We start from the raw sequence: 12,568 nt of genomic DNA, 5'->3' as shown, positions 1-12,568 counted from the left end.
TTTGTTTTCTCATTTCTTTTCTTTTGGTACTCTGTTTTCCCACCAAGCAAATCCCAGAATGTGTCTGGTTCACTTCCCTTCCTTCCCTTGTGGACATGGGTCTAGACGGCTGCAGATGGAAACCAAGAAACATATTTTTACTACTAGCAACCTGAAGAAAAAAATAACTAACTCTTAATAAGCCCGAAGGCATGTTTGTATGTTAATGTTACTTACATCAAGGAAATTAGCATTCTGTCAAGAACATCATGGTCAGACTCTGAGGTAAGTTTCCCAATCCAAGTGAAGACAGAAGCTTCATTTTGTAAAATGTAACAGTAGGATGAGTTCAAGGAGGTTGCTGCCTGCATGCAGTTGAACCAAAGACATAAATTATACTACCAAAAGGTATTTTATGACAAAGCAGAATCGCAGAAAGGACAAGAGAACCCACTAGGTCAACTTGAATTGCTTGCATGCTCCTTGAGCTTGTCCCTTGAACACGGAAAAGAGAAGCCTTGCTTTCACCTTCGTTTGCATTCTCCACTAGAAACGTTGTTTTGTACCGTTTACTCAAACCACCCTGGAAAAGTATCAAACAAGTAGAGTCGCATACTAAAATACAAAATGTTCAAGAAAGTATTGCAAACTGACCTTGAAAACAACTAGCGACTGGAACATTGAATAAAAGCGAGCAGGTTCGTTGCCCTGGTGTATATGACACTGGAATATGGAGAATGTCAAATGTAACAACAAATCAGTTAGTTCGAACCAAAAAAAGAGAAAAATAAAAAATGTTAAATTATTTTTGCAATATGATTAGGAACTAACCATTACAGATTCACCCTTGGTTGAAGAACAATGGCACTAGCATTAGATATGGCATCAGCTCTATCTTCCTGCAATGAAGTGAAGTAAAAAAAAAAAAAAAATCAGAACCAAGGTCATTGAGGAACAACTCACAAATGATTGTTGAAAAGAAACAAAACTCAAAGGCTACATACAGCCTGCTTACCTCCATGCTTTCACAACCTATCCATACATATAATAGATATTCGTTTCTTTCATTGTAAGTATATTTATACTGCACAATGTAGCAATCGCCGCTAAACAGCTTTGCCTTGTCATGAATGGAGAGAAGCGAGACATCACCACCATCTACACGCCAAACCTGGAACCAGTTTAAAATCCAAATTGATCAGGTACATTTATGAAAGTTTGGTCAAAAATATATTAGATATGAAGTGTACCTTCAGAGCGTCTCGGGAGTTTGTATAAAGAGGTTCATCTTCTTCATCAAAAAACTCCTCCACATCATATCCCTTCCGTTTAAACATTGCTGCATAAAAAGTTTTTAAGTTAGTTATTTCCCATCTATAGAAACCATATCAATAATAATAATATGAAACACAGACCTGCCACTTTTTCTCGACCTTCATTGTAAAGGCTAGACTCTGCTGTCTGAGGCCACTCATCAAAAAAAGATCTGAATCTAGCATTCTCTAGTCCTTCCGTTAAAAGTACTAGACTTGTGCTGGTCGAGCGTCCCTCCTTTCGTAGAAACTCCTAAACATTTACATTTTATGCTTCTGTATCAATCAACTTATATACTACTACCAAGAATGACTTACTTCTGAGGAAGAAATGGATGTCTTCCTTTCAGTGAGCGATGTGTTTCTTCCCATCCAAACGAATACTTCGCTGTCACAGTCCAGCATGTAGCATTTGTCCTTTCCAAGCATATCTTTGTTCAAAGAACTTGTTTCAGTTGGATGTAGATTCCCCCGAGTATCTATCCTGTTTGTTCATATGATGGTCTCTTTTAAAAACATCCTTTTAAACAAATAAATTAAACAAAAATCTTTACCATAACAGTTTTGCACATGTGGTTGGAGTCTGTTCTTGGTTTGTAGAAGATGAACACTTTGGAATGGGAGCATAACCACCAAAGAAAGTCCAGAACTCACCAGCATCTGCATCACCTAAAAACTTCCCATCCTCTACAAGAAACTAAAATGATTAATTGTTTTTTTTTTCCAGTACTTTTATTGAGTTTGCTTAAGAGGAGGGAAAAAAAATCTAACCGATAGTGGCGACCTGACACCTTCCTGCATGCTTGTTATCCTTTATGTATTCGACAACCTCCAAGGCTTTAGCCTTCTCCTGAGTGCTTGAGTTGCAACCGGCAAAGAGGAACACTTTTGATGCGGTATCGAGAACGAACACATCGTCATGGTTCAGTGATGACCGTAGAAAAGGCACCTTGTGTACATCAAAATCAATCAACCATTAATGAATAGCTTGAAGCCTAAACATGTCAAGCCTAAACATGTCAAGCCTCATCATATACCTCTTTAACACGAACAGCATGGTCTCCTTTGCACATTAGTAAGGTGACAGGGTATGTCTCTTCGGCCAAACCATTTTGTGGTGAATACTTCCCTTCAAGGGGTATGATACAAGGTTTGAAGTATGAGAGGAACTTCTCAGTCTCTTGACCTTGAACTTCACGGTACTGAACCGTACAACATCCAAGTGCTGCATCTAACTCTAGTGCTTTGTCAGATGCCAAAACTGAGTCCACCTTCAGATTTTTTTTTTAAAAATAGGTAACAATCTTTAGTTATACCATATACATTAAAACAGTTGTCAAGAAGATGAAGAAGCAAAAACCTCAGTTGCATCATGTCCTAGCCAATAGTGAATGTCATACTGAGGAGATCCGATCTTCCGCAAAGCCGTCTATACATCACACACAGAAACTAAGTATTATTTAGCACACCACTTGAAATTTCAAATCTAAGTCAGAGATGCATCTTACGCTGAGAAGAAGGTAAGCATTTCCAGAGTGGAATCTTCCGAAAGAAGACTTGGGGATCGATATAAGCTGATTATTGAAGATGCACCAAACCTCCAGGCCACTAAAAAAGGGTACAAGCATAAGAGGAAAGAGACAAACTATCTTCTTCTCGTAGATCGCATTAAAAAGAAAAGAAGCGTACCCTTTAGTTCCAACACCTTGAAATGCAGAATCAATGTCTTTGCTTAGCCTAAACATTTTGTTATCTCATCTTCCTACAAGGCTACAACACTGTAACGCTTAATTAATCTGAAAAATCATAAAACCAAAGAAAAGAAGAAGAGTAAACATCAATCACACAACAGAACAACAACAGTGTTGTTCTAACCAACGCCGTTACATTTATATTTACGTTTTCTTTTTTTCTTGTTCCTGCATATGCACGCAAACCTACTCTAACAACACAATTTATCTCTTAGTTTCCCAATTTCTAAAGAAAATCTCATATAACGCCGAAGAAGATCTCTTACAAGAATGATGTGAATCGAAACGTAAATAGCATTAAAAACATAGAACTGACACTAATTACTAGCAATTAATAGAGAAACTGGAGATGATTGTTTAGATTTTTGAATACTTACAGAGATGAGATGAGGGCAGAAAGGATAGGAGAAGAAAACAAGAGATTTCAAAAGCTGAAGAGGAAGCAGCGGCCAAACAAACAGATGAGTAAATAATTATAATGCCTTTTTTTTATCTCTGCTGCATGCCACTTTGTGGGGGCCCCACCACAAGGTTTCATTTCAAAGTAGACATAAAAACACGCCTTTTTGGTTGGATTTCTTTGTATTATTATTTTAATTTTGCAACCCATATATGTATAATTGTATATATATATATATTTTTTTTTTCTTTCTATAGATACTGAAATTTAATATATGGAGTATATCTTAATTGGCTGGAACATATAAATTTACAAAAAAAAAATTGTTGCCTTATATTTGTTATTTTTCATAATATCCATAATTTCAGTGAAAGAAAACAAATTCATAACTAATTTAAGAGAAATTATTGACTTTTGTCAGCATTTTGTTCTCTTTTGTTTTTGAACAACTGCATTTTGTGTTCTCATTAGTAATAGATTACAGAATAAAATCTATAAATTAAGTGTAATATTCACCAAAATACTAATTATTAGTATTATTTTAACTTTTAGAAACTCAAGGAAAGTCTTCATTATCATCCAAAAGTTACTTTCAGTATAAACTCTTTGAATTATTTCAAAAAAAGGGAAGATGGAAACAATGATTTTCACTTTTTATACTTGATCCAAACCTTTCGCTGGTGGAAAGTAAGATCTCAGGACACTGTATCTAATGATCTACTCAAATTGTCTTTTGTATAACTCTAGTGTAAACCTTTTAAACATAAACGTATGAAAAAATAGAGACAGCAGCCAACCAACAAACCATACTTCAAAATCCAAAGATGGATGGAGGAACATACCAAGAGGATCCCTCCAGGATCCAATAGATGAAGACTAGTTTGATGATGGCGACACACAACGAGCACTCATTGGCTGATGATGGCTCTTAACATTCCCAAATGCTGTGATATATATATATATATATATATATCCTGGGATTCAACAAACTATCAAAGGTCCAAAATGATTAGAAAAATGACAGTTCTGGTAACTAATGGTACAGAGAGGAAGTCCATATATCATTACAGTCTACAGTGATGATCATATGATATGATTGCAATACAAAATTTTGACAATAAAAACAATCTGAAACTTTCACCAGAAATCGTTACAAGAACACTGCCCATTTCTGAAATGGTGAAACCGATACCGATCCCTCACTATGATCTCTCTATCATAGAGCTGAGATATCATCTTAGCAACTGAGTGACAATCTCCACACACCCTTAGATTCTTAATCACCCTAATCGCCTTAGGAGCCTCCGTTGATATCAGTCCATAACAAATCGCCAACTTCTCACTGTGCAGATTCAGAGACTGCTCCTTCATCTCTTCTTCATCAATAATCTGCAAGACCTGAGACATCTCTGGCTCATAGCCATTCGCTTTCAACCTCTCCATAACCTCGTTTAACTTCCCGTACACCTTCTCACACATTGGGTGCTCGTTGTCTCCCGAGAGAAACTCGTGGATCGTCCCATCTATCTCAATCGAGCTGCATCCTGGCTCTTTTTTAAGTCCGGTGACTCTCATGTGCTTCCTCAGCTCAGAAACGCTTTCCCATTTCCCGGACTTAGCGTATATGTTTGATAACAACACGTGTGCGCCGTCATTCCTAGGTTCGAGCTCAAGCAAACGTGTACAAGCCATTTCAGCGAGACTCAGATTGGCGTGGATCTTACAAGCTCCTAGAAGCGCTCCCCAGACAGACGCACTTGGAGGAATCGGCATCGCTTCAATGAACTTCACAGCTTTTTCTAGATAACCCGAGCGACCAAGAACGTCAACTATACAAGCGTAATGCTTTTCCTGAGGGACAATACCATAACTCGATTCCATTTCTTTAAATAATAACTCAGCCTCATCTACCAAACCACTATGACTACAAGCACAGAAGACATTGGTGAAAGTCACACCGTTAGGCTTCACATTAGCTTCCTGCATTTTATAAAACATATCCAAGGCTTCGTTTCCACATCCGTGCATCGCTAAGCCACCAATCATCGCGCTCCACACAAACACATCTCTCCTCTCTACGGAACTGAACACCTCACGCGCCTTTTCAAGATCTCCGCATTTAGAGTACATATGAATCAACGCACTCGTAACGTAAAAATTCAACCTAATGCCGTGCTTTTTGATGTAGCTATGGATCCATCTACCCAACTCCAGTGCCCCTACCTGCGCACAAGCCGATAAAGTACTCACCAGCGTGATCTGATTCAGCTTTATGTTCTTCTGAAGCTGCAGCTCATGGAACACTAGAAGCGCCTCGTTAGGCTTACCGTTCTGCTCATAAGCAGATATAAGAGCATTCCAAGCAACTATATCCTTCTTAGGCATAGAGTTAAGAACCTCTCTAGCCGCTTCGTAGTCTTCCAAAATCGCATACCCATCAAGCATTGTCGTCCACGTGACGTTATCCCTCTCCTCCATGCCATCAAACAGCCGTTTCGCGTCCTCTATGCTTCCACACTTTGTGTACATATCAAGCATCGCGTTAGCCAACGTCAAGTTCACGTTCACTCTGTTTTCTTCTATGTAAGAACAAACCCTCCTCCCGAACTCAAGATTCCGCGTCTTTGCACAAGCGGACAAGACGCCAACCATCGTGACGTGACTCGCCTTAACGTCCTCCGACTCCATCTTCTTGAAAAGCTCCAAGGCCTTATCTGGAGAGCCCTTCTGCACAAACCCTGTAATCATCGAGTTCCAAGAAACCACGTCCTTTTCTTGAATCGTGGTAAACACTTTACAAGCAGAATCCAAATCCCCGCAGGAGAAGTAACAATGTATCAAAGAATTGGCCACGAAGACGTCGCATCCGACGGCTGATTTAACAGCCATCCCGTGAAGGGATTGGCCCAGAGATAAAGAAGAAACTTCTGCGGCCGCTTTGATGAGGAAAGGGAAAGTGTACTTGTTCGGACCGAACTGGCCGTCCGAAACCATGTCCAAGAAGACCGAGATGCTTCGGAGAGGGTCTGGTCCCGAAGCGTAAGCGCGGATGAGTGTGTTCCAGGTGAAGGAGTTTGGCTGGGGAATTTGATCGAACACCTTGCAGGCGTAATCGAGACTCGCGAAGTGGGAGAGGGCGGAGATGGCGAATAGCTTGCTGGCTGAGTAAGGGTCGTTGAAGAGACCAGTACGGACCATTTGGGCGTGGATTTGTTTTAGTTGTCGGAGATTTGAACATCGGTCGATCAGGGATAGAGTGTGGCGGGAGCGGTCGTTATTGGTCATTGGTTGACTGGGATTGGAGAAGGTCGGGTGACGTGGCAGTGAGAGAGGTTGTGCTGTGGAGAAGCTAGCCATTACTCCGTCTCTCTTGGTACTTTTTTGGGGTACAAATTATAAGCTGAATCAGGCCTGCAACTCTGGTTAACCGAATCCAACTTAACCGGTATTTTGGTTAACGGTTAATCAAAGAAGAAGGTTATACCGTATTTTCCCAAGACAAATGGTTCAGTTTGGTTCTTGGTTCTTGGTTCATTTCAGTTTTAGGTATCAAGACCAATAGTAACAATTTTTTTGTTTAAGTTCGGTTTAATTATCCTTTAATAAATCGTTTCATTTTGATAATTTCATAAAATATGGATAATTCAGTTATGTTTCATAGGTTTAGTTAAATTTGGATATTGGTACAAATACAAATATTTTGCAGAGCTATGAAATGGTAACATGTTGAAGAAAATGGGCTTTGAAGTGATCTAGTTACACCTATGGATGGATCGTGGGTGTGTTATTAGAACAAAAAAGTTGAAGTTGAGCAAAAATAAATAAGAAAAATAACATCAAGTCTAGGATGAAGACTGGTTTCATATTTATCGAATAAAGTCTAAACAAGAATGATAAAAATAAAAGAATGAAGTGAAATTTTAGTCACAAAAATCTTATATGTTAAAACTATATTTCAACGATTTTTATACAAACAATAGATGAACGTAAGCTTAATCAAACCACATTTTCTTCTTCAACTTGGTCATTAAACAAACCGTAGTTGTGTATCTTGGTTTTGTTGGAGGCAACTAGCTAGGTAACAACTTTTGAGAACTTAATTAGCCTGAGTGACAGAAAATGACACTAACACTATTCTCATGGTGGTAAAGAGAACCGTAGGCCTTCTATGCAACTAATGCAACATCAACAAACAAAAAGCGTTTTAAAAGACAAAAACTATGCTAAAAGTGAATGCATAGGTTTACAAGTAGCTAAAAACACAAGACAAACACATACAAGTTGGAAGCCGCTTGTCTCATGACTCATTCATCGAAGAGTAGCCTAAAGAGTTTGAAATCAAAGAGACAGATACATAATAAGCTTAATCATCTACAAGAAACATGACATACCTTCAAGAAATGAAATATACTAACAAAACATAACCTGATTCATTCCCTTCAAAGGGTAGCAGCAATAGCATACACGAATTTGTAAGACTTTGGTACTGTAAGCACAGCATCGAACCACTCTACCTTTCCCCAAACCCCATCACCGCTGCCCGTTTCCAACGAGATCTCTGCACACCAAATCGTCTTCTCCCTAAACCCACCACGTGCAGGCACACACGTATCCCAAAACACCACCAACTTACCACCACTTTCAACCAGATAAACATTGCTATAGCGGGTAAACTTAGGCAGTCCTTCCAAACCTTTAACTTTCCTCCAAACATCTGGTTTCCTCCAAACATCTGGTTCGGTATCACGGTTACACCTAGAGGTGTCAACTGGGCGAGCTGACCATGGCCTAGCCCCAGTCCAAGTCATTTTAGGCGGGCTATGGACGTGCCCAATTAATAAATGGTCCAATTGGACAATGGGTGTCCATGGGCTTCCTAAAACATAATTTCATGAGTTTAACAAAAGAAAACATACCTTTACAATTTAACCAAAAAAAGACAGTTTTACCGTTAAAATAAAAAATTAACGATTTTGACGGAAAACGTAATTTCACTATTTTGACGGAAAAATGTATTTCATAAATTTGGCGGGAAAATGCAATTTCTCGGTTTTGGCGAGAGACATAATTTCTCGGTTTTGGCGGGAAAACGCAATTTCTCGGTTTCGGCGGGAAAACGCAATTTTTAGGTTTTGGCGGGAAAACACAATTTTTAGGTTTTAGCGGGAAAACGCAATTTCTCGGATTTTGGCGGGAAAACGCAATTTCTCGGTTTTGGCAGGAAAACGCTTTTCGGTTTTGGTGGGAAAACGTAATTTTTAGGTTTTGGCGGGAAAACGCAATTTCTCGGTTTTGGCGGGAAATTGCAATTTTCAGTTTTGGCGGAAAAACGCAATTTTCGGTTTTGGCGGGAAAACGCAATTTTTAGGTTTTGGCGGGAAAACGCAATTTCTCGGTTTTTGCGGGAAAACGCAATTTCTCGGTTTTTGCGGGAAAACACAATTTTTCGGTTTTAAACACAATTTTTGGTTTTGGCGGGAAAACGCAATTTTTAGGTTCTGGCGGGAAAACATAATTTCTCAGTTTTGACGGAAAAAAGTAATTTCTCAGTTTTGGCGGAAAAACGTAATTTCTCGGTTTTGGCAGGAAAACACAATTTCTCGGTTTTAGCGGGAAAACACAATTTCTCGGTTTTGGCGGGAAAACGCAATTTCTCGGTTTTATCGGGAAAACGTAATTTTCGGTTTTGGCGGAAAACGCAATTTCTCGGTTTTGGCAGGAAAACGCAATTTCTCGGTTTTATTGGGAAAACACAATTTTCGGTTTTGGCGGGAAAAATGAAATTTCTCGATTTTGAGAGGAAAACATAGTTTTATAGTTTTGACAAGAAAAAAAAATTCTTTTATAATTTTGGAATGTAAACATAATTTCAAAATTTAAGAAATAAAATCTAAACTAATAATTAAAAAATAATTATAAATATTATTAGGTGTCCATAGACATGCCCATTTGGACATGGTCTCTATTGGTCTTGGACATTTGTTTGGACTATTGTCCAATATGGACCATCCATTACTGCCCAAAACTAAAATGGTCCAACTAATCATGCCCAACTGGTAATTTACACCAAACTAGCTTATGGTCCAACTGGTCATGCCCAACCGGTAACTTCCACCAAACTAGCTTCCCACTGGACGATGCGTCATAGCGATAAAATGTATTCTCTATCAAACAAAGAGTATCAGATCCTACCAAGTGCAATGTATAATCCTTTAGCCTTACAACCACAGGCGACCTACGAGACGCCACTACATCATTGTTCTTGTAAGCCCTTCCTTGTAAATCTCTGAGTCTGAATATCTTCTCCTCGGGAGGCACGGGGTTCCAAATTTGTGTCATTACGTTAAACACTTCCACACATTTCAGAGAATCTGGGTTCTCGGAGCCTCCTGGTAAATACATCATTCCACCGCACTCTGGTAAGGAGTGATCAAACCTCAGGCTTGGAGTTTCGACCCACGCGTGCGTTCGACAGTCGAGGAAGAAGACGTTAGAAGAGCAGGGGCCATCGCTGATGGCGTAGAGCCTATGACCAATCCGAACCTGACCCAAAACATACCCACTCGAAGTCTCCTTTTTCTTTTTCTTCTTATTGTTAAGCGCTTTGTCGGGTTTCCGATAGAGAGTGAACCAGCGGAGGTTAGGGTCATTGGGGAACTGCAAGCACACATAGAGACAGTTCTCGGTGCGGTTTAAGAGAGATCGGGTCTGGTAAAGAACCGGTGAAGAAGTGAGCGAACGAAAGATCTTGGAGACGAGTGAGAGAATGGGGTAGTGCGATCTTGAGACGCGGGCTAAGCAACCCAATACTAGCTCTTCTGGAAGTGGCAGATTTGTCGTAGGTTCTATCGCCGGCTTCTTCGACGGTGGCTCTTGACCGGAATCGATGGCTGTCAACGACATTTCAAAAGGATTAGGGTTTTGGCTCCTCTCTCCCTCTCTCTGCACTGCAAAGACTCTACAAGTACTTTGGGCCCGTAAGGTATACGCGCTGAATTTGCTGGGCTTTGTTTAAATGGGATATACGCGCAAGCGCGGAGCCGGATAAGTTATTGATCGTTGTGTAGTTTTTGGTACGGGATTTTGTCGTTTATTTTTTTCCACTTTTGTTTTTCCTTGTTGTATATAATGGTGATGAACATAACATTTGGAAGTCACACAGTTTGATTAAGTTGATATAAGAATGACCGGCGAATTCATATGCATTATTTTCGTAATGATTTGATCGACCATTAGCTTTATTAGCGCTTTCATGTTCAAAAGATAAAGTTTATGAAGTTGTTTAGTATTTACTTAGGTAGTTGTTAGTATATAAAACAAATAGTGTAAGGAACAAAATATAAAATTTGAATTCAAAAAATTAAACAATTTATCGAACAATAAATTAAATTATTTTTTTATTTTACCTAAATTAATTTCAAAATATAGAATTGTAATAAACTATTTTTTAAAAAAAATTAATAACTCTAGAAAAATTTATAAAATTATACGGTTGCAAAATTATTTATTTTTAGAGTTTTACTCGACTTTGTTAAAAATAGTTTATGGTGGACAAAAAAATGTCAGAAATAGGTAAACCAAAAAAATACACCACTGACAAATCTTGTATGAGTTAGAACCCGTCGACGTTTCACAATAATCCAAAATAGAAATAAAATCTCCGAACAGAGAAAACACGCAAGGGAAAAAATATCCAAAGTTTATGATGGAATACAAAGATAATAGCAGTTTTTAAAAATGCATCGAAAAGACATTGACAGGCTGATATGAATATAATAGATATTTCCAATCACTCACGGCAGCGCTTGCGGTTGTTCTGAGCGTCTGAAATCTCTGGAGGATCTGCTGCAGCACATTCCTCATCGACCTTGTCTCCCAAAACAGACGGGCCCGATGATGCTGCCAATCCTACGTCACCTTCACTGCTTGGAAGAATGTTCTCACTGTGCTCCTGAAATACATGAACGTGATGACAAGTAAAATTAGACAACCTTGTCATGGTTCTCTATGATGGTATCTTCAGTGATGGTGGAGATAGTGAAGGTACGGTGATTGCTATTAATTGCTTCCATCAATTTGAGAGCTCTCCATGTTTTGTGCTGGATCTTGGCAAGTAGCTATGAATACATCAAACACTATGTTGCTGGCATGAGATTTGAATTGACCTAGAGAGCCTGCAACAACATAGACGGTGAGATTCTTGAGTATATTGAGCTCCACCAAGCCAGACACACTCGTTTTCAACACCTTGTTCCCTATATCTCTTCTAATTACTGATGCAGTTCACCACAGAAGGTTTGTTAATGTCGGAGAAGAAGTTATCTGACCAATAAATTTCAACTTTTTAAGTCTCAAGATGACACTAAGCTAAAATGCATTGTTTTAAAATCAAACCAATAACATACAAAAGGAACTCACCAGAGATTCCGATCACATCCATGTCAGGGGAATCATCACTGAGGAACTCAATAACATTATGCACACCTTTGGTTACCATGTCCATCCCCATTGCACCACACCGGTGTTACAACTGAACCATACATAGCCATTTTTTCCCTGCCAATGTACAATGAACAGTTTGTAGCCTCGTAAATCTAATTGACATGCATCCACAAAAACATTATTTCATCAGCAAAAGTTTCAATCTTGAGTCGAACCATACCACAAACATAAAAATTTTACATCTTGGTGGTACATGTTGAAAATGACAGCCGACGTTTCGAAGTGATCTGGATTCTCCTAGGAAGGCTTAAGTTCCATAGCACGTTGGCACGACAAAAACCGGATAATAGGCGCTCTAGTTGTACCGTCCTTCAGCTCCGCCTGAGACGTACCCAGCCTTGCAGCCTCTGTTAGTCCTAGCAACCAAATAACTTTCCGTTATAGCCCATCAGAACAGAGTTTACATCATATTAGTTAATCGGACAACTTCAAAGCGATCAATCAACTTTCACGATCGACCCCCTATCGTAGCGATTGATGGTAGTGATTCACACGAACTGGGATAGAACCGTGGATCTCGGAATTCTGCCCAGAGAAACATACGCTTAAAGTATTAAAGCTGATAGCTTGAATATTGATTAAACAAATATGGTATATAGTATTCCATAGAAAGTCAAATTGTC

The 12,568-nt window shown here is 39.1% G+C and overlaps 2 protein-coding genes and 1 pseudogene across 2 annotated transcripts; all 3 read right to left on the bottom strand.

Moving 5' to 3' along the window:
• Nucleotides 1–69: 69 nt before the first annotated feature.
• On the bottom strand, nucleotides 70–3,557 carry LOC125594732 (annotated as a pseudogene).
• Nucleotides 3,558–4,433: 876 nt separating this feature from the next.
• On the bottom strand, nucleotides 4,434–6,870 carry LOC125594735 (pentatricopeptide repeat-containing protein At2g29760, chloroplastic-like). The gene has a single exon (XM_048770819.1). The coding sequence runs from the start codon at nucleotides 6,798–6,800 to the stop codon at nucleotides 4,581–4,583; it is 2,220 nt and encodes a 739-aa protein (XP_048626776.1). The 5' UTR covers nucleotides 6,801–6,870; the 3' UTR covers nucleotides 4,434–4,580.
• A 758-nt stretch (nucleotides 6,871–7,628) lies between these two features.
• LOC125594736 (F-box/kelch-repeat protein At5g48980-like) lies at nucleotides 7,629–11,970 on the bottom strand. Its single transcript, XM_048770820.1, has 2 exons — nucleotides 9,559–11,970; nucleotides 7,629–8,198 (listed from the first exon to the last, which is right to left on the bottom strand). The coding sequence occupies exons 1-2, from the start codon at nucleotides 10,344–10,346 to the stop codon at nucleotides 7,883–7,885; spliced, it is 1,104 nt and encodes a 367-aa protein (XP_048626777.1). The 5' UTR covers nucleotides 10,347–11,970; the 3' UTR covers nucleotides 7,629–7,882.
• Nucleotides 11,971–12,568: the final 598 nt, after the last annotated feature.

The sequence above is a fragment of the Brassica napus genome (assembly GCF_020379485.1).
Source record: "Brassica napus cultivar Da-Ae chromosome C4 unlocalized genomic scaffold, Da-Ae chrC04_Random_16, whole genome shotgun sequence".
NCBI lineage: Eukaryota > Viridiplantae > Streptophyta > Magnoliopsida > Brassicales > Brassicaceae > Brassica > Brassica napus.
The sequence above is the reverse complement of the archived record's forward strand: the minus strand, read 5'-3'. Positions and strand labels throughout refer to the sequence as shown.

Coding starts and splice junctions, on each gene's coding strand:
- LOC125594736 (XM_048770820.1), bottom strand. CDS start 10,346: ATGTCGTTGACAGCCATCGATTCCGGTCAAGAGCCACCGTCGAAGAAG. Junction 8,199..9,558: donor TCCAGTGGGAAGCTAGTTTG/GTGGAAGTTACC, acceptor TGACACCTCTAG/GTGTAACCGTGATACCGAAC.
- LOC125594735 (XM_048770819.1), bottom strand. CDS start 6,800: ATGGCTAGCTTCTCCACAGCACAACCTCTCTCACTGCCACGTCACCCG.